General features: G+C 44.5%; 1 protein-coding gene across 1 annotated transcript in view; it reads right to left on the bottom strand.

The window, feature by feature from the left end:
• Positions 1-21982, bottom strand: part of LOC141156778 (calcium-activated chloride channel regulator 1-like) — a 95330-nt gene that overhangs the window by 54158 nt on the left and 19190 nt on the right. The window contains exons 8-10 of the mRNA XM_073643155.1: positions 18356-18539; positions 17422-17528; positions 2289-2510 (exon numbers count right to left, since the gene is read on the bottom strand). Coding sequence (XP_073499256.1) covers positions 2289-2510; positions 17422-17528; positions 18356-18539 — 513 coding nt within the window. The remainder of the gene's footprint in view (positions 1-2288; positions 2511-17421; positions 17529-18355; positions 18540-21982) is intronic.

The following is a 21982-nucleotide window of genomic DNA, read 5'->3' as shown; positions in this document are numbered from 1 at the left end:
TACCAGAAGGCCCCGAGTCACCGGCCATACGGGTGAGCACCACACGGTACACTCAGGGACGTGGGCTACTTCTACCCGCTTCTAGCAAGGTAGCCAGGAAGAGTACAATAGTTGGGGAGGCCTACAACTCCGCCTGGCCAGGGGAGATCCTATCTGCTCACAGACTGACCAGGCCCCGATCGCTAGCCAGTACTCCCGGGAGGGTCTACCTTTGCCACCAGTAAAGACCCTGAACTACACCGCACCGTCTCTGAGTGCTTCCTAGTGCCTGCGTGCAATTCTGCTATCCCCATCATCCACGTCCGCTGCCCTGAGGCCATACCCCTCCCGTTGGGGGTTATACTATCCACGCTGCACAACCGTACCACCGGCCTCAGCGGTCTGCCCTGCAGCGGCGGTTTCATAACCGCATTCAACGGGTGGCGTAGTCGAACTCTATAACATCTTATTCTAAATTCTGCCACTTGGTTTGACACCCTGGGCACGGACCGGGTCACCGCCACGAGGACTACTACCCCTATCAGATCCGGCTCCGGGTATTCCCCCTGCACAGCAGCAGCACAGGCCCAGGGGGCGCGTCACATGCACTAAAAAACTGACTGACTGATTGTTAGGAGAAGGTGGAGAAACTTTTTTTTGTCTCATCAGTGAAAAAAACTGATGAAGCTCAGACCAAACTCTGATGAAAATCACTGATGAAACTTGGTTCATTTTTATCGTACGTGAAAAACAGCGATGTCTGAATGAGCCCTAATACTCATCGTGGGAACGTGACCTCAGTCGAAGTTGATGTTGCCAAAATAAGTCATCCTCATAGAAGACAACAGTTCTGAATTTCTCATAAAATATATTTATGTCTCTACACCTTGATCCCGATAACCATATAATTTCTATAATTCTAGGCTATATAATTATATAATGAGTAATTCTAGGTTATATAATTTCTAGGTTATGTCCAGATTCCTAACCACATATTTTTTTATTGTCACAATGTATTTACCTGCAGGTAATTAGCGGATAGTTGAAAGGAGTTTAGGATCAGACAACACAGAGTTTATTGTTTGTATCTTACCATAGAACATATTGGACTGCATTGGAGCCGCAAATAAAATATTAGGATGTTTTTGTCAAGAGCTATTTCAATGTTCCATGAAGTCTCATTTTAGTTACATTGGGACAATAATAAACGGCTTTTAAATTGACTTACTTTAATCATTTCAAGGCTAGACCACTCTTACCCATTCATGACCAGCCATATTTGCTTTCTTTTTGGTAATGCAGTATTAATAGTTTAAAAAATATATATAATTTGGATATGTAAGGAGATGGAGATGTTGCCCACGTTCCCCCTTGAAGAAACACGTGTAATGTTATGTGGTGTAATGTGAAATGTGATGTATAATGTGAATTGTGATGTGCGTTAAAGGTGTTAGTAATATTGATAGTGTGTGTAGTTTGAAAGTAGGGATAGTGAGAGTTAATATTTGGGACTTGCCCAGGGTGGGAGGGGATAAGTTGAAGGCAAAGTAACAATTTCCTGTTTGAAAGTAATATAGGGTCTGGAGTGCATAGAAAGAGGACCTAAGGTCCATTGTGAACAGTGTGCCACATTTTGGGTTGCCCTCAAGTGAGAGGAGACTGAAAGAATGAGATAGCGAGATCCGGAGCAGAAGTGACTGAGAGACAGCGTGATCAATCGGACATGGGTCCTGGAAGAGGATGCCTAGCAGTAAGCCCCAGAGTTTATAACACTAAGAGGTAATGGGCCTTGACAGGACTGAGTACATGAGACAAATATATTAATTAGTGCGGTAGTTCCAGAGCATCAGCACTAAAGAAGATAAGTACCGGCTATACTGGCACCCTAATGGGGAGAGAAGACCCGGAACCACGGAGCGAGTAAAGGACTCTTGCTAAGCAGGAATGTAAAGTTGAGCTTGGTTGCGGTGAAGTAGTGAGAAACAGTGGAAACAGAGGATACGTAGAGAGAATAAAAAGGAAAGGAGAACAATAGAAAAACAAAGGAAGGAAACTGTTTGGAAAATGCTTCGAGTTGTAAAGGAAATGTTCCCTGTGTACCCACTTTCTCTTATATATTCCCTGCCAAGTTCCTGTTCAGTAAAAAGTTTATTTTTAAATGGTGGCTCCCTCCCAGCCCAAGTCCACACATCCAGCCAGGACCCCCACTTTCATGTAACGTGCCAGGGTGTAAGAGACGAGTAGCTCACCCACAGCTACTGCCCTGCACCACGTTGCAGATAATTCTGTGGCAGTCTGAAATGGCTTACCTCAGCTGTTCCTGGAATTTGAAGTCTGGAAGATTTGGTAGTTGTGTCGCTAACAAAATCTGCTGATGTGTAGAGTTTCCCTTTTGGATCCTGTAAGTTAATGAGAGGCACTTGCGATTGCCAAGTGATGAGGAAGAATGTTTCATTCCCCACAGTTTTATCAATGAAAACTGTGCCATTTAGGCAATTCTTACTCGTAAGTGTTGATGCTGTGCTCTCCAGCTGTATGAAAACAATTATAAATGTATATTAAAACATTAATGAAAAAGTTATTGCATTGGCTTTATTTGCACAAATACATCACAATGGTGCCTAATATCAAACTTAATAAATAAGATTTTACATTCATAATAGTTATCCTGTCCATGTATTGGATAAGAGGAGCAGCAGCTACAGCTCTGAAGTCTCTGTCATTGGTAGACCCAGAACATTTGATAGTGTGCTAATTTCATTGGGCACATATTGCAGTTGTTTGTTTATAGAGGACCTTTCACCAAATGTTTCATTTTTGATCCCCTTGAGAAATCCGTGTGCGAAACGTGCATCGAGGTGCGGCCAATCTCTACGGTCTATGGGTAACTAATAACTATTAATTATATCTATGATCATGTTCTGTCTGTCATACTATCATGCATAGCTGTACATTATTGCACATGTATTACAAATAGATGGATACAAACACTTTTATTATATACAAAATGTTAGTACAAATCTGCATGAGTTATTAAGCATTAATTCTTGATTTGATATTTTACTATAACTTTACTCATTTATATCCGCCTATGTGTTCTATATTTTCCCGATATACATATATTTAAATGTGATATGATATGTTTTTTAATGTTCCTAATAAAAATGATAGACACTTTACCTTTTTGAAGCATGGTACATTATTTATTGGGTTTTAACCATATTTTTCATCTTGAGCTGAAGAGTGGAATAAAAAGCATTTTTTAAAAATGTTGCCTCTCTGTTGCTGAGATATTTGCAATCAAAATATTTGACACCTATTGAGTTAACCTTAACTATGTCCAAATTGGTGTATTCACTGGGGGTGTGCACTTCTTCTCCCTGTATGAGTTTGTATCTGATAACACCCACTTGGACTTTACTCATCAGGTGCCAAATACTTTGAAAGACAAAGTTTTATTCTGCTCTGTAGTCACTATTTACATAGAAAATCCAGTTCAACATGAAAAATTTTATGAAAGGTCCTCTTTAGGTCCAACATGGGAATCCTGTGATCAGGTCATCATTAGTGTTGAGCGAACATGCTCGACACTGCTCAGTACTCGCCCGAGCATCACGCTACTCGGGATGTTCGGCGAGCACCGAGCATTTCCGGGTTACTCGGGCGGGAGCTCGGGTCTCCGCCCTGCATGTTTGGCCCTCTTTACAGAGCCAATGAACATGCAGGGATTGCCAGCCAGTCACTGTAATGACGCAGCCATGTTGGTTGTGGGCATTACAGTGATTGGCTGGCCGCACAGCGTCACCTCGAGTATTTAAAACCGGGTGCCGCCATCTTGGACACAGTCGCTCCGGATCAGACAGTGTAGGGACAGCGCTGCTGATTTAGGGAGAGATATAAACTGCAAAATAGTTAGTGTAGGGTCTGTAAAGGCTGCCAGATCAAACAAACAGTCTTTCTCAGGACTAATATCCATCCCAGATATCAGGCAGGCAGGCTGTATAGGAGACGCAGTGGTTATACCAGCAAACGCTGCATTACAGTCCTGTGCGCTGCTCCTGTTGCTGAAATTGCTGGACTTAGCTCCAGGTCTCAGGGGACAGGAAAAATCCTTTTTTTTTCATCTAAATCCTCTTCTTTTTTTCCTCCTTCACACTGTACAAATACCCGTCTTATTAACCTTTTGGTGTCCCTCCCCCCACAAAAAAAAGCGTGTCTCTGATTTTTCAGACACAAATATATCTGTTGAAAATAGTCAGGTGTAGGCTAGAGAAGCAGAAGTGTTGTTTTGCACTTCCACGATTCAAACCTCTGTATTATCCACTTTTGGGCCATTTGTATCTAAAAAAAAACAGTTTGAGTGTGTCGCTCACTGTTCAGCCGCAAATATATCTATTTAAAAAAGTGTGGTATACCCCAGTAAACAATAACTGTGGTTTTGCCATCCCACGGTAAAAAATCTCTATTATTCAGGTTTTGGTATATTTTCCGTAAAGAAAAACAGTAGTGTCTCCTGACTGTTGTGACACAAAAATATATCTGTTGATAATAGTCTGGTGTAGGCTCGACAAATCCCAGTGTGGTTTTGAAGTTCCACGGGTCAAATCTCTGTACTATCCAGTTTTGGGCCTTTGGTATCTAAAAAAACACAGTTTGAGTGTGTCGCTCACTGTTCAGCCGCAAATCTATATATTTAAAAAAGTCTGGTATACCCCAGTAAACAATAACTGTGGTTTTGCCATCCCACGGTAAAAAATCTCTATTATTCAGGTTTTGGTATATTTTCCGTAAAGAAAAACAGTAATAGTTTCTCCCTGATTGTTCAGATTGTTTAAAAGGGTCGGGTGTAGGCCAGAGAAATAGAACTGTGGTTTTCCTCTTCCACGGTTCTAATCTACTTTTTGTTACCCTTTTTCCATTGATAGTGCAAGTGTAAGCTATTTTACTTCCTTTACAATGGGCAAGGTGCGTGGCAAGACGTTGGTGATGTTGGACGTTCTGGTGATGGTTCGTGCAGAGGACGGGGCCGTGGCCAAGGTGAAAATGTGCCACAACCGACAGCCACATCTTCTCACTCCCACTTCTTGACCGAATTACTAGGGAAGCACAGAACAACACCAGTATTGAGAACTGATCAGTGTGAACAGGTTATTAATTGGATAGCAGATAATACTTCCAGTTACCTGGGCACCACCACCTCCCATCTGTCTTCCACACGGTCAACTCTTAGTAGCCGTGAGTATCGACCGCATACTCCTTCTCACCCTGATGCTCCTTCCTCCCACCATGCCGAGTGTCATCAGACAGCAATTGATCCCACACTTGGACACTCTGAAGAGCTGTTCACTGGTGCATTTCCATATTTGTGCCCCTCGCCTGATACGCTTGAAGTGGTGGAAGAGGAGATCCCATGTAGCGATGCCCAAATATTTGAACAGCCATGGCCACAGGAAGTCGACGCTGGCAATTTGTCACAAGAAGTGGATGATGACGAGACACAATTGCCAGGAAGTAAGGAGGAGCATCGTGGTGCGCAAGTGGAAGAGGAGGAGGTGGTGGATGATTTAGTAACTGACCCAACGTGGCAGGAGGACATGCAGAGTGAGGCCAGCAGCACACAGGGGGAGGGAGGCAGAGTACCCCAACAGGCAGGAAGAAGCAGTGTGGTGGCCGCAGAAGGAGCGCCAACCATTCCCCGTAACACCAACACGAGGGACGTTGCCAATACAAGCGGTAGGTCTTCCAGAGTCTGGAATTTTTTTAAAGACTGCTGATAACCCCAAAAAGGCCATATGTTCCACTTGCCATGCCAGCATCAGCAGGGGTGACAAAACTACCAGCCTGACCACCACCAGCATGATCAGGCACATGGCAGCAAAGCACCCGACTTTGTGGGGCGAAACCCAGGGTCCACGACCAGTGTCAGCGGGTGTCACTACTGCTTCTTCCACTGTTGTGCGTGCAACAGAAACCCATGTTGTGTGTGCAAGGCAATCCCCTGTCCATACTGCATGCAAAGATGCCCCCTCCTCTCAGTCTTCACTTGTTATGGCAGTTTCTCAAGAAACAGCATCAACGTCCACGTCCACGTCCCACCGCAGCGTTCAATTGTCCATATCCCAGACCTTTGAACGAAAGTGGAAATTCACAGCTAACGCCCCAAAGGCCACAGTCCTAAATTCGCACATTTCATGACTGCTTGCGTTGGAAATGCTGCCTTTTAGGCTGGTGGTGACGGAATCCTTCCGCAATCTTATGGCGTGGCTGTCCCTCGGTACTCGGTCCCCAGCCGACACTATTTTGCCCGGTTTGCAATCCCCGCACTACACAAGCACGTGTCCCAAAGCATCTGCCGTGCCCTCAACAATGCAGTTACTGGGAGAGTCCACCTGACAACGGACAAGTGCTTGTGGCCAGGGACGGTACATCTCTCTGACGGCACACTGGGTAAACATAGTGGAAGCCGGGACCCAGTCGGACCTTGGGACGGAACACGTCCTCCCCACACCGAGGATTACGGGCCCTATGTCAGTCATAGTTGCCCCCACAGTGTATAGCTCCTGCAAACCATCCTCCTCCTCCTCCTCATGTTCAGCCTCCATCTCAGATATCACCACATCAGTTACAAGCTTGAAGCACTGCAGTACTGCCTCCGCCAAGCGGCAACAGGCTGTGCTGAAACTCATAAGCTTAGGTGATAAACCTCACACTGCTTGTGAGTTGTGGACATCTGTGAAAGAGCAGGCAGATCTGTGGCTGAGACCGCTGAACCTACATCCCAGCATGGTCGTGTGTGACAATGGCCGTAACCTGGTGGCGGCACTGAGACGAGGTGAGATCACACACGTACCATGCCTGGCTCATGTGCTTAACCTCGTGGTTCAGCTCTTTCTTAAATCGTACCCCGAGTTCCCAGATCTGCTCGTGAAAGTATGCCGCCTGTCAGCTCATTTTCGCAAGTCGGCTACAGCTTCCGCAGCCCTTGCTGTGTTGCAGCAGCGTTTGCAGCTTCCAGCACACCGACTGGTGTGTGATGTCCCCACACGTTGGAACTCTACCCTCCATATATTGCAAAGGATTTGTGAGCAGAAGAGAGCAGTTGTGGAGCACCAGATGCAACAAGGCCGTCGATATTCAGGTCAGACTCCACACATAAGACCTCAGGAGTGGACCTGGATGTCTGACACATGTACCATCCTGACAAACTTTGAGGAGGCCATCAAGATGGTGAGTGGCGATGACGCCATCATTAGTGTCAGCATCCCACTTGTCTGTCTTTTGCAACGCTCTCTGCAGAGAATTAAAGAGGAGGCATTGCAGCCAGAGTATGATGAGATGGATCAAGAAACCGTAGTGGGCGATTACACACAGCCCAGCCTCATCTCATCCCAACGTGCATTGGGGGACAATGAGGGAGAGGAGGAGGAGGAAGAACAGGAGCTGCTATCATGCGCTGTAGACGGTAGTACCTGTACAAGTGTCATACCGTCGGTTCAGCGTGGGTGGCCTGAGGACAGGGGGGAGGAGGAGGAGGAGGAGAGCATGGTCAGTCGTCATCTTGGTGAGGACACGGAAATCTTGCCCGTTACCAGTCTGGCACGCTTGGCTGACTTTATGTTACGCTGCCTTAACTGTGACCCTCGCTTTGTCAAAATGTTGGGTGACAGTCATTGCTGGTTGGTGACACTTTTAGGCCCCCGCTACAAGGAGAACTTTCACTCTCTTTTTCCTGAGGTGGAGAGGTCTACAAAAATGGGGCAGTACCAGAAGGCCCTTGCTGCAGAACTCTTAAAAAATTTTCCATCTGAACACGCAAGCGGCAGAGGTCACAGTTCATTGCCCAACCAAGGCGTACAGGCGAGAGAAATGCAACTCCAATCCAGCAGAGGCAGGGGAACACTGTCAACGTTCTTGGACAGATTTCTGACACCCGCCCAGCTTACAGGTCCTGAGGTGCGGGGTACTCTCACAAGGAGTGGAAAGTTTCAAATGATGGTGAGGGAGTACCTTGGCGACCGTACTAGCGTCCTCCGTGATTCCTCTGTGCCTTTTAATTATTGGGTATCCAAGCTGCACACTTGGAATGAACTCGCTCTGTACGCCTTGGAGGTCCTGGCCTGCCCTGCCACTAGCGTGTTATCAGAGCGTGTTTTTAGTGCCGCTGGGGGAATTATAACTGATAAGCGCACTCGCCTGTTAGCTGACAATGCTGACAAGCTGACCCTTATGAAAATGAACAAGGGCTGGATTGGGCCAGACTTCTCATCACCACCCAATGACAGCAGAGTAACATAAAGTCAAATCCACTGTGTTATTTCGGGAGGTGTATTCACATGCACCGCTTCACACCCACACATGGGTATACGCTTCCTCATTTCGGCTGTTTTATGTTCTTCTCCTTATCCTCAGCCTCCACCACCACTATACCACCAGGGTGCCAGCATTGCAAGTTCCTCTGTCCTTATTTTTGCCAGCTTTTGCTTGGAAGGCATTAGCAAAGACTGTGGGAGACCCACTCCACAATAATGGGACTTATGTTTGTAATATGCTGTACTGCATGGCTCTTGTAAGGGGCATTGCAAGTTGCTCCGTCCTAATTTTCGGAAGCTTTTGCTTGGAAGGCATAAGCAAATCCTATGGGAGACCCACTTCCCGATAATGGGACTTATGTTTGTAATATGCTGTACTGCATGGTTCTTGTAAGGGGCGTTGAAAGTTGCTCTGTCCTAATTTTCGGAAGCTTTTGCTTGGAAGGCATAAGCAAATACTATGGGAGACCCACTCCCCAATAATGGGACTTATGTTTGTAATATGCTGTACTGCATGGTTCTTGTAAGGGGCATTGCAAGTTGCTCCGTCCTAATTTTTGGGAGCTTTTGCTTGGAAGGCATAAGCAAATCCTATGGGAGACCCACTCGCCAATAATGGGACTTATGTTTGTAATATGCTGTACTGCATGACTCTTGTAAGGGGCATTGCAAGCTGCTCCGTCCTAATTTTTGGAAGCTTTTGCTTGGAAGACATAAGCAAATCCTATGGGAGACCCACTCCCCAATAATGGGACTTATGTTTGTAATATGCTGTACTGCATGGCTTTTGTAAGGGGCATTTCAAGTTGCTCCGTCCTAATTTTTGGAAGCTTTTACTTGGAAGGCATAAGCAAATCCTACGGGAGACCCACTCCCCAATAATGGGACTTATGTTTGTAATATGCTGTACTGCATGGCTCTTGTAAGGGGCATTGCAAGTTGCTCCGTCCTAATTATCGGAAGCTTTTGCTTGGAAGGCATAAGCAAATCCTAGGGGAGACCCACTCCCCAATAATGGGACTTATGTTTGTAATATGCTGTACTGCATGGTTCTTGTAAGGGGCATTGCAAGTTGCTCTGTCCTAATTTTTGGAAGTTTTGCTTGGAAGGCATAAGGAAATACTATGGGAGACCCACTCCCCAATAATGGGACTTATGTTTGTAATATGCTGTACTGCATGGCTCTTGTAAGGGGCATTGCAAGTTGCTCCATCCTATTTTTGGAAGCTTTTGCTTGGAAGGCATAAGCAAATCCTATGGGAGACCCACTCCCCAATAATGGGACTTATGTTTGTAATATGCTGTACTGCATGGCTCTTGTAAGGGGCATTGCAAGTTGCTCTGTCCTAATTTTTGGCAGCTTTTGCTTAGAAGGCATAAGCAAATCCTATGGGAGACCCACTCCCCAATAATGGGACTTATGTTTGTAATATGCTGTACTGCATGGCTCTTGTAAGGGGCATTGCAAGTTGCTCCGTCCTAATTTTCGGAAGCTTTTGCTTGGAAGGCATAAGCAAATCCTATGGGAGACCCACTCCCCAATAATGGGACTTATGTTTGTAATATGCTGTACTGCATGGTTCTTGTAAGGGGCATTGCAAGTTGCTCCATCCTAATTTTTGGAAGCTTTTGCTTGGAAGGCATAAGCAAATACTATGGGAGACCCACTCCCCAATAATGGGACTTATGTTTGTAATATGCTGTACTGCATGGCTCTTGTAAGGAGCATTGCAAGTCGCTCTGTCCTAATTTTTGGAAGCTTTTGCTTGGAAGGCATAAGCAAATCCTATGGGAGACCCACTCCCCAATAATGGGACTTATGTTTGTAATATGCTGTACTGCATGGCTCTTGTAAGGGGCATTGCAAGTTGCTCCGTCCTAATTTTTGGAAGCTTTAGCTTGGAAGGCATAAGCAAATACTATGGGAGACCCACTCCCCAATAATGGGACTTATGTTTGTAATATGCTGTACTGCATGGTTTTGTAAGGGGCATTGCAAGTTGCTCCGTCCTAATTTTGGGAAGCTTTTGCTTGGAAGGCATAAGCAAATCCTATGGGAGACCCTCTCGCCAATAATGGGACTTATGTTTGTAATATGCTGTACTGCATGACTCTTGTAAGGGGCATTGCAAGTTGCTCCGTCCTAATTTTTGAAAGCTTTTGCTTGGAAGACATAAGCAAATCCTATGGGAGACCCACTCCCCAATAATGGGACTTATGTTTGTAATATGCTGTACTGCATGGCTCTTGTAAGGGGCATTTCAAGTTGCTCCGTCCTAATTTTTGGAAGCTTTTACTTGGAAGGCATAAGCAAATCCCACGGGAGACACACTCCCCAATAATGGGACTTATGTTTGTAATATGCTGTACTGCATGGCTCTTGTAAGGGGCATTGCAAGTTGCTCCGTCCTAATTATCGGAAGCTTTTGATTGGAAGGCATAAGTAAATCCTAGGGGAGACCCACTCCCCAATAATGGGACTTATGTTTGTAATATGCTGTACTGCATGGTTCTTGTAAGGGGCATTGCAAGTTGCTCCGTCCTAATTTTTGGAAGCTTTTGCTTGGAAGGCATAAGCAAATCCTATGGGAGACCCACTCGCCAATAATGGGACTTATGTTTGTAATATGCTGTACTGCATGACTCTTGTAAGGGGCATTGCAAGTTGCTCCGTCCTAATTTTTGGAAGCTTTTGCTTGGAAGGCATAAGCAAATCCTATGGGAGACCCACTCCCCAATAATGGGACTTATGTTTGTAATATGCTGTACTGCATGGCTCTTGTAAGGGGCATTTCAAGTTGCTCCGTCCTAATTTTTGGAAGCTTTTACTTGGAAGGCATAAGCAAATCCTACGGGAGACCCACTCCCCAATAATGGGACTTATGCTTGTAATATGCTGTACTGCATGGCTCTTGTAAGGGGCATTGCAAGTTGCTCCGTCCTAATTATCGGAAGCTTTTGCTTGGAAGGCAAAAGCAAATCCTATGGGAGACCCACTCCCCAATAATGGGACTTATGTTTGTAATATGCTGTACTGCATGGCTCTTGTAAAGGGCACTGCAAGTTGCTCCGTCCTAATTTTCGGAAGCTTTTGCTTGGAAGGCATAAGCAAATCCTATGGGAGACCCACTCCCCAATAATGGGACTTATATTTGTAATATGCTGTACTGCATGGTTCTTGTAAGGGGCATTGCAAGTTGCTCCGTCCTAATTTTTGGAAGGTTTTGCTTGGAAGGCATAAGAAAATTCTATGGGAGACCCACTCCCCAATAATGGGTCTTATGTTTGTAATATGCTGTACTGCATGGTTCTTGTAAGGGGCATTGCAAGTTGCTCCGTCCTAATTTTTGGAAGCTTTTGCTTGGAAGGCATAAGCAAATACTATGGGAGACCCACTCCCCAATAATGGGACTTATATTTGTAATATGCTGTACTGCATGGTTCTTGTAAGGGGCATTGCAAGTTGCTCCGTCCTAATTTTTGGAAGGTTTTGCTTAGAAGGCATAAGCAAATACTATGGGAGACCCACTCCCCAATAATGGGACTTATGTTTGTAATATGCTGTACTGCATGGCTCTTGTAAGGGGCATTGCAAGTCGCTCTGTCCTAATTTTTGGAAGCTTTTGCTTGGAAGGCATAAGCAAATCCTAGGGGAGACCCACTCCCCAATAATGGGACTTATGTTTGTAATATGCTGTACTGCATGGCTCTTGTAAGGGGCATTGCAAGTTGCTCCGTCCTAATTTTTGGAAGCTTTTGCTTGGAAGGCATAAGCAAATCCTATGAGAGACCCACTCCCCAATAATGGGACTTATGTCTGTAATATGCTGTACTGCATGGCTCTTGTAAGGGGCATTGCAAGTTGCTCCGTCCTAATTTTTGGAAGCTTTTGCTTGGAAGGCATAAGCAAATACTATGGGAGACTCACTCCCCAATAATGGGACTTATGTTAGTAATATGCTGTGCTGCATGGTTCTTGTAAGGGGCATTGCAAGTTGCTCCATCCTAATTTTTGGAAGCTTTTGCTTGGAAGGCATAAGCAAATACTATGGGAGACCCTCTCCCCAATAATAGGACTTATGTTTGTAATATTCTGTACTGCATGGCTCTTGTAAGGGGCATTGCAAGTTGCTCCGTCCTAATTTTTGGAAGCTTTTGCTTGGCAGGCATAAGCAAATCCTATGGGACACCCACTCCCCAATTATGGGACTTATGTTTGTAATATGCTGTACTTCATGGTTCTTGTAAGGGGCATTGCAAGTTGCTCCGTCCTAATTTTTGGAAGCTTTTGCTTGGAAGGCATAAGCAAATCCTATGGGAGACCCACTCCCCAATAATGGGACTTATGTTTGTAATATGCTGTACTGCATGGTTCTTGTAAGGGGCATTGCAAGTTGCTCCATCCTAATTTTTGGAAGCGTTTGCTTGGAAGGTATAAGCAAATACTATGGGAGACCCACTCCCCAATAATGGGACTTATGTTTGTAATATGCTGTACTGCATGGCTCTTATAAGGGGCATTGCAAGTTGCTCCATCCTAATTTTCGGAAGCTTTTGCTTGGATGGCATAAGCAAATCCTATGGGAGACCCACTCCCAAATAATGGGACTTATGTTAGTAATATGCTGTGCTGCATGGTTCTTGTAAGGGGCATTGCAAGTTGCTCCATCCTAATTTTTTTAAGCTTTTGCTTGGAAGGCATAAGCAAATACTATGGGAGACCCACTCCCCAATAATAGGACTTATGTTTGTAATATGCTGTACTGCATGGCTCTTGTAAGGGGCATTGCAAGTTGCTCCGTCCTAATTTTCGGAAGCTTTTGCTTGGAAGGCATAAGCAAATCCTATGGGAGACCCACTCCCCAATAATGGGACTTATGTTTGTAATATGCTGTACTGAATGGCTCTTGTAAGGGGCATTGCAAGTTGCTCCGACCTAATTTTTGGAAGCTTTTGCTTGGAAGGCATAAGCAAATCCGATGGGAGACCCACTCCCCAATAATGGGACTTATGTTTGTAATATGCTGTACTGCATGATTCTTGTAATGGGCATTGGAAGTTGCTCCGTCCTAATTTTCGGAAGCTTTTGCTTGAAAGGCATAAGCAAATATTATGGGAGACCCACTCCTCAATAATTGGACTTATGTTTGTAATGTGCTGTACTGCATGGGTCTTGTAAGGGGCATTGCAAGTTGCTCCGTCCTAATTTTTGGAAGCTTTTCCTTGGAAGGCATAAGAAAATACTATGGGAGACCCACTCCCCAATAATGGGACTTATGTTTGTAATATTCTCTACTGCATGGCTCTTGTAAGGGGCATTGCAAGTTGCTCCGTCCCAATTTTTGGAAGCTTTTGCTTGGAAGGCATAAGCAAATCCTATGGGAGACCTACTCCCCAATATTGGGACTTATGTTTGTAATATGCTGTACTGCATGGCTCTTGTAAGGGGCATTGCAAGTTCCTCTGTCCTAATTTTCGGAAGCTTTTGCTTGGAAGGCATAAGCAAATACTATGGGAGACCCACTCCCCAATAATGGGACTTATGTTTGTAATATGCCGTACTGCATGGCTCTTGTAAGGGGAATTGCAAGTTGCTCCGTCCTAATTTTTGGAAGCTTTTGCTTGGAAGGCATAAGCAAATCCTATGGGAGACCCACTCGCCAATAATGGGACTTATGTTTGTAATATTCTGTACTGCATGGCTCTTGTAAGGGGCATTGCAAGTTGCTCCGTCCTAATTTTTGGAAGCTTTTGCTTGGCAGGCATAAGCAAATCCTATGGGAGACCCACTCCCCAATAATGGGACTTATGTTTGTAAAATGCTGTACTGCATGGCTCTTGTAAAGGGCATTGCAAGTTGCTCCGTCCTAATTTTCGGAAGCTTTTGCTTGGAAGGCATAAGCAAATCCTATGGGAGACCCACTCCCCAATAATCGGACTTATGTTAGTAATATGTTGTACTGCATGGTTCTTGTTAGGGGCATTGCAAGTTGCTCCATCCTAATTTTTGGAAGCTTTTGCTTGGAAGGCTTTTACAAATACTATGGGAGACCCACTCCCCAATAATGGGACTTATGTTTGTAATATGCTGTACTGCATGGCTCTTGTAAGGGGCATTGCAAGTTGCTCCGTCCTAATTTTTGGAAGCTTTTGCTTGGAAGGCATAAGCAAATCCTATGGGAGACCCACTCCCCAATAATGGGACTTATGTTTATAATATGCTGTACTGCATGGCTCTTGTAAGGGGCATTGCAAGTTGCTCCGTCCCAATTTTTGGAAGCTTTTGCGTGGAAGGCATAAGTAAATCCTATGGGAGACCCACTCCCCAATAATGGGACTTATGTTTGTAATATGCTGTACTGCATGGCTGTTGTAAGGGGCATTGCAAGTTGCTCTGTCCTAATTTTGGGAAGCTTTTGCTTGGAAGGCATAAGCAAATCCTATGGGAGACCCACTCCCCAATAATGGGACTTATGTTTGTAATATGCTGTACTGCATGGCTCTTGTAAGGGGCATTGCAGTTCCTCATAATTTTTGGAAAGCCTTCCATTCACTGCTTAGGCCAACAGTGCACAGGAGACCCAGTTGCTATAAATGGAAAAAAAGGTTTAGTTAACGCCCTCTGACCTCCATGTCATTTTCAAGGGGCATTGGAGTGCCTCGAAATTTTTGGTAGGCATTGCACTCACTGTATGCCATATAACTGTGTAGCCGAACCGCTCCTTTTGTTACAGAAACATATCCTACAAGACATATCTGGTTGACTGGCCTGATATTGATGTGAATGGTCCCTGTTCCTCCTGCTCTTTCTCCTTTGCCACTACCTCATCCATCATTTATCACCTGAAGCTTTGTTTTAACTGGAGTCATAGAACTTGGATAGTAGCAGGAAAACATCCAGCAATCCTTGGAGGAGGTAGGATATGAGCTAAAACGCTGACCACCTCAGGCCTAGCCGCTACTACATACATGCTCTTGCATTCCAACAAAACAAAGCAGATGCTAACTTCTATCATCCTCATCATGCTCCTCACCTTGGCACTCTCAACTCCCCTGATGGAGAAGCCAGGGCCCACCGGAGGAGTCTGGTTGTCTGGTGGGCTCGGCCAATGCTGCCCTAAAGCAGGCCAGGCTAAGAAAAGTGTGGGAAAGGTTACCGGGTCAAATAGGGGTGGCTGGGGACCGAGTATGGACACCCGGCCGCCCCCTGGAGGCTGGGGAGCAAGCGGGGACATCCGGCCACCGGGCGGCTGGGGACTGAGTATGGATACCAGGCCGCCGACGCAGCCATGGCGTGGTGGCCAGATTCCGCCTTCACATGCCTAAAAGGCCCAATTTAAAGTGCAAGCAAGCAAGCAGTATGGTATTGCAGCCTGGGGGTGGGTGGGTGGCAGGCTGCATACTTGCGCTTGCATTGCAAGGAATGGGAGAGGTACAATTGAACACTGCCCTGGGACAAGGACTTGAACGGGGATAGTTGCAAGTCTGCAACGACAGGTGCTGGGTGGGAGGCATCTTCGTATGTACCATGAACAGGGGTTTGGCATGCACACACTACAGCGGAATAGGCTCTCCTTCCCACTAAGCGCACTGGGGAGGGCATAGGTAATGTTTTGGTATACGCGCTTAATCTTATGTATAAGGCACACCAGGACAAATAGGGGCGGCTGGGGACTGAGTATGGATACCTCGCTGCCGAAGCAGCCATGAGGTAGTGGCCAGCTTCGGCCTCCTCCAAACTAAAAAGCCCCATTTCAAGTGCAAGCTAGCAGTATGGCATTGCAGTCTGGGGGTGGGTGGGTGGCAGTCTGCACACTTACACTTGCATTAAAAGAAAACAACTCAGATGATAACTTCTGTCATCATCATCATGCTCCTCACCTTAGCACTCTCAACTTCCCTGATGGAGAAGCCAGGGCCCACCGGAGGAGTCTGGTTCTCTGGTGGGCTCGTCCAATGCTGCCTAAAGCAGGCCGGGCTAATAAAAGTGTGTGGGGGAATGTTCCAAGGAGAAATAGGGGCGGCTGGGGACCGTTTATGGACACCCGGCCGCCGGGCGGCTGGAGACTGAGTATGGATTTCAGGCCGCCAACGCAACCATGACGTGGTGGCCAGATTCCGCCTCCACATGCCTAAAAGGCCCAATTTCAAGTGCAAGCAAGCAAGCAGTATGGTATTGCAGCCTGGGGGTGGGTGGGTGGCAGGCTGCATACTTGCGCTTGTATTGCAAGGAATGGGGGAGGTACAATTGAACACTGCCATGGGACTAGAACTTGCACGGGGATAGTTGCAAGTCTGCATCTTCTGATGCGGCAAGGATCACTTATGATGGGCACACTTTTAGACAGTGACCTGGGTGTCAGAGATGCTTCCAGGGGTCTTCCCCATGCTGTTCCCATGTCTTTTCAGCACTTTATGCATGTGTCACACAGCACATGGCCAGATAAGGTTGTAAAATGTTAAAATGACATTTCCCGGTGAATGCATTTGTCACAGTTGAAAGCAATATAAAAGTGCAAAAACGCATAAAAAATGCTACTTGTGAACATAGCCCAAGGTGTGGAGGAGTATTTTTGTTTTTGGTTATTTATTTTACCTTATACACAAGTCTTTACCCTGGAAAAGAAATTCCTTAACATATTTCACAGGAAAAAAGTTTCAGTTTTGTTTTTGAACGTTTTATTGTGAGCCCGTAAAAGTGGCTTAATACCTCTGACCACGTTGTTGACAGCAGTGACCTGGGGGTCAGAAATGCTTCCTGGGGCGATCCCCATGCTGCCCCCATGTCATTTGAGCACTGTCACTATCGTTTTGGGCACTTGTTAGGCTTTTAAAAGACTTCCGGGGGTGCCACCGCAAAAATGCTCGGGTCTCCCATAGACTAACATTGGGCTCATTGCTCGGGTCGAGCACCCGAGTATCACGGCGAGCTCGGCCCGAGCTTCGAGCACCCAAGCATTTTAGTGCTCGATCAACACTAGTCATCATCAAAGCCCACCCACACCGAAATAGGGTCGCCTAAAGCCTCTCTTAAGCCAATATATACATAATACATGAATAGCAAATGGAAAAGCTTCAGTCATTTGCAGCATCCAATTAATGCATACCATATCAAAGAAACAACATACAATACCTGAATAGTCTGTTTACTCATGTCCCCACTTCCGGATGCGATTGAAGCAAAAGCATCAATCAAGCCATTTGCATTAAAACTGTCTGTAGCAAAAAACTTTAAGCCACCTGAAAAAAAAGTTTAATTTTTTAAAGCCTGTCCATAATATTGCAATGAAAAAAGTGATCTTTTAAACTGTTAGGGCAACATTCAGACATCCGTACAAATCAGTCTGAGATTTAAAATATAAATATATGCAGCTGTCACGCTCAGGTGGGGAGACTCGCAGCCAGTCCGTGCATTATGGTCCGATCTTGGACCGATTTGTACGGACGTCTGAATGCGCCCTTAGACTGATGTTTCCAGAACTGATATTCATTCTGATCTGTCTATAATCTATCTATATCAGTAGTAACTTGAAGCTTCAGAACCCAAACAAAAAATTTTCAAGAGGTCCATCCCACTGTTCACATAATATTTTTTACAAGTGTGTCTTATTATTTGGTATGCAACTTTGATGTAGTAATCCTAAAAGTCAAAAGTTGATATTCACTTTTAGGATTGGTACTTCCAATAGGTGGCACAAGAGTTCAAGTCCACGAGACAATTGCATATTTAATTTCTCAGAGGAGCATTGCATGGCCTATAAGTCTCCTTACACTGGCATGTCAGGCATGTCATTCTCCACAAGGAGAGATGTTCGACAAGGGGCGAAACAGTGCACTGAAGCTGATTGACAATGCAAGTATGGTATACAGATACTTTATAATTAATTAGCATGGAGTTTGGATCTAAAAGTGGAATGATATTGGAATGATTTGTGGCATTGAAGGTACAATTTAAGACACATCATGTGAGTTCTGCAAAAGCAAAATTACTGACATATATTAGATGATGTATAAAATATATAAAGAAATTAGACAAATGCAAAACTTTCCTTCCTAATGGGACTTACCTGTTTCTGTTGCAATTCCCTCAAGGGATGCTGCAGCATCGGGTCCAAGAGCGATCACATGAATTATTGCTCCACTGTCTAGTATTTCTTTTTGGCAAGCTCTTGGAAAATTGTTATCTTCCCCATCTGATAGTACGACTATTTCAGTACCATATGTGGATTTATCCTTTGATCCCATATTTACCTAGAATAGATCATTTAAATTAACATTTTATGGTCAATGTGTAAGTACAGACTTCTAAGGCGGTGTGCTCACTATGCATTTTTTAAGCGTTTCCATATCGGAAATTCCGCCGCAGAAATGCTTAAAAAACGCTTGGTATAAGGTCTGCCATGCTCCCCAATGATAATCCGCATGTGCTGTGCACATGCTGCGGAAATTTCCGCTGCGGATTATCATTGCGGAAAAATCCGCAGAACTACCAATTATTTTGCGTAAGTGTGGCGTTTTTCCCGCCACTGACTTGCATTGAATCGCTTACTATCCGCATGACTGCATGTGCACATGTGGATATTAAGCGATTAAATGTGCGGATGGTACCCGGGTCTGGAGAAGAGAAGACTCTCCTCCAGACGCGGGTAACAAAGTACCTGTAAAAAAAAAAAAATTTAAAATAAAAAAAAAAAAACCTTATACTCACCTTCTGATGGCCCCCGGTCTCCTGTATGATGCGTCCTGGCTGCCCGGCGGCTCGCGATGGTCTAAAAGGACCTTCCATGACGTCATTTAGTCATGTGACGGGTCACGCGACCGCTGACGTCGGCGGTCGCGTGACCTGTCACATGACTAAATCACGTCATGGAAGGTACTTTTACATCACCTCGAGACACCGGGGAGAACGGACACATCGGAGAAGGAGACCGGGGGCCATCAGAAGGTGAGTATAATGTTTTTTTTTATTTTTTACTATTTTTATTCTTTTTTTTAACTAACTTGGTCACATTATATAAAATCCATGCCGGTTGCATGGATTTATATAGTGCGACCAAGTTGTCAAGCACTTTCCAAGTGATGCTAAAATCGCTTGGAAAGCGCTTGACAACCCGCATGGGAAATCGCATGTGAAAAACGCGTGACAAACGCTTGTCCCTGGCTGAAAAACACATGTAAAATCCACATGCGTTTTTTCTGCCAGGGAGATGCAGAAACGCTCAGTAAAAATCCAGAGCATTTCTGCATCGTGGGCACATAGCCTTAGGCATTAGGTTGAATTGTGAATTTTTTGGTGCAGAATTTCTCAATGAAAATATGCTCTGACATACCAGTACAACTAAATAAAAAACTACAGAAAGAAAAATACATGGATGGATCACACCCGAACCAATTGTAGCCAAAGTGTTAGTGCACATCAACTGTACCATGCACTATTTTGGCCCATTTTACAGACCAGAATAGTACATGCAATAGAAGGCAGCTCCTGCACCCATCTGCGATGTGGGCGATTACAGAGAACAGAGTTATTAATGCAACTGCCATGATTTTGAGCCATTTGATCCTTAGAAAGCTAGTCTTGGGTATCCATCGCTGAATGCCCAGATTTGAAGCATGCTGGATACAAATAATGAAAATAAAAGGCTATGTTCCCACATAGTGAAATTCCAGCATTTTTCAGCGTTTTACCGTGTCAGCTAAGTGCTTGAGATTTTAACAACTCTCACACACATGTTGCAAAAATATCTGCATCCTAAGTTGACTAGAACTTCGGGTTTGAGATCCGAGCATATAAATTTATACAGTGGATGTTAATATGAATGAAAATGCAAAGGATAAAATGTTCCGTCTCCCTTGCACCTTCTTCACTATGTCTACAGTGGTAAATGTCAATGTGGATAGCGCTGCGGCATCTCCACTTTGGGATGTCCACCTGGGAGATGCCATGTGAGAACATGATCTTATTGGGAGAACAACCTGTGAAAGTAATCAATACTTATTGGAATATAGCATCTCAGGGTGTGTGCACGGTCTCTTTTTCAGGCAGATTCTGCCCAGAATCCATCTGAGAAAGTGCTCAATAAACTTAGATATTTATTTTTAATGGGAAAGAAAGGATGTAATTCCAATTTTTATGCTTTTTTTTTAAAATAAATATTTTTAAAAACTTTTTTTAAAATTTTTATTTTCCTTAGGGGACCGGAGCCTGCGATCGTCCAGTTGCTTGGATTATATGCAACAATAATTCAGTACTGTTGTACATAGTACAAATTATGGTGTCATATGAATGACAGCCACAGACTGCCATTGCGAAATAGGTGTGGTGTCTCAGCCTTTGACCATCATGACGTCCTATGAGCACCACGTCATCATGGAGCTTGGCTCTACCCGCTGCTGTTAGGGGCAGATGATGGATCCTGAGACCGCTCCATACACACTCAGCTGATGTATGTATGGTGCTCTTCGTTAAGGGGCTAAAAAGGTTGTCATTGATATGAGATTGATGTGGGTCTGAGACCCGTTGCCCCCATCGATTATCTGTTATAAGTTAAACATGTAAACACATTGAATAGAGCTGCAATAAGCAGGCTACTTCTTAACAGTTCTTATTCAATAAAATAGTGTTTACCGCTACACATTGTATGTAGCCAGACTCGGACTGACCATCTGCCTCACTGGGCAGATTCCTGTTGGGCCACAGTTCTTTAACCCACAGTAGGTTGCCCGCTCCTGTTCCCACATATCTAGGCAACAGATAATCAACTTCGTCTTCAATGCCATTTCAATTAGGTAAATACTTTAAAAAATGATGACTGACAGGACACATGGTGACTACATTTGCATCAATGGCCTCGTCAGCGGAAATGTCTGAATACCATTTTCCAGGGCATCAGAAGAAAGCCCTGAAGGAGCCACTGACAGTAGGCTAAAACACAGTATGTAGCTGGCCTTAGTCACTAGATTCTTCAATCTGCAAACATGAACAGGAGGCAGAAGGACTCTAAGAGGCCCAGTTTAGTTCCATATGTAGAGGGCAGTATTAATAGACAGGTTGGCATTGGCTTCACTAGATGAAGTTTTAGATGCATGCTCATGTAGTACTGCATATACTTCAGTCTAGGAGTATGTGTACTAACTTACAGTATATAGAACAATAAATTCCAAAGTGTTTTACAGATATCATGACCACTGTCCCCATTGGCAATTTAAATTCCATAGCCGTATGTTTTTAGAGTGTGGGAGGAAACTGGAGTACTTGGAGGAAAACGCACCCAAACACAGGAAAAAAAATTAAATATCCTTGGAGATGCTGACCTTTGAACTCAGGACCCCAGCGTTGCAAAACAACATGGCTAACCACAGAGCCACCATACTATAGATGTTTGACAACTCTGCTTATTATATCCTGAGATAAGATGACACAGTTTTGAAAAAAAAAAATCTAAAACATGATATTGTGATATGCTACTACAATTTGCTTATTATATAAGTATTTATTTGTGATGTAAATTACAATGTGTCAAGGATTTTACTCACATGACGCTAACATATTTTGGACACAGTGTAAGGCAATGTTACATATTTAAAGGGGTTGGCCACTCATGTGAACTCACTGCCATAGATAAGCACGTAAATACGCAACTAAATACATTGGTCACATGATTTCTGGCTGAATATTCCCAGGCTTCCTGAGA

The sequence above is a fragment of the Phyllobates terribilis genome, unplaced genomic scaffold, assembly GCF_046119375.1.
Source record: "Phyllobates terribilis strain yellow unplaced genomic scaffold, ASM4611937v1 Scaffold_8__6_contigs__length_399053987, whole genome shotgun sequence".
Lineage (NCBI taxonomy): Eukaryota > Metazoa > Chordata > Amphibia > Anura > Dendrobatidae > Phyllobates > Phyllobates terribilis.
This window is presented reverse-complemented; position numbering and strand designations above follow the sequence as displayed.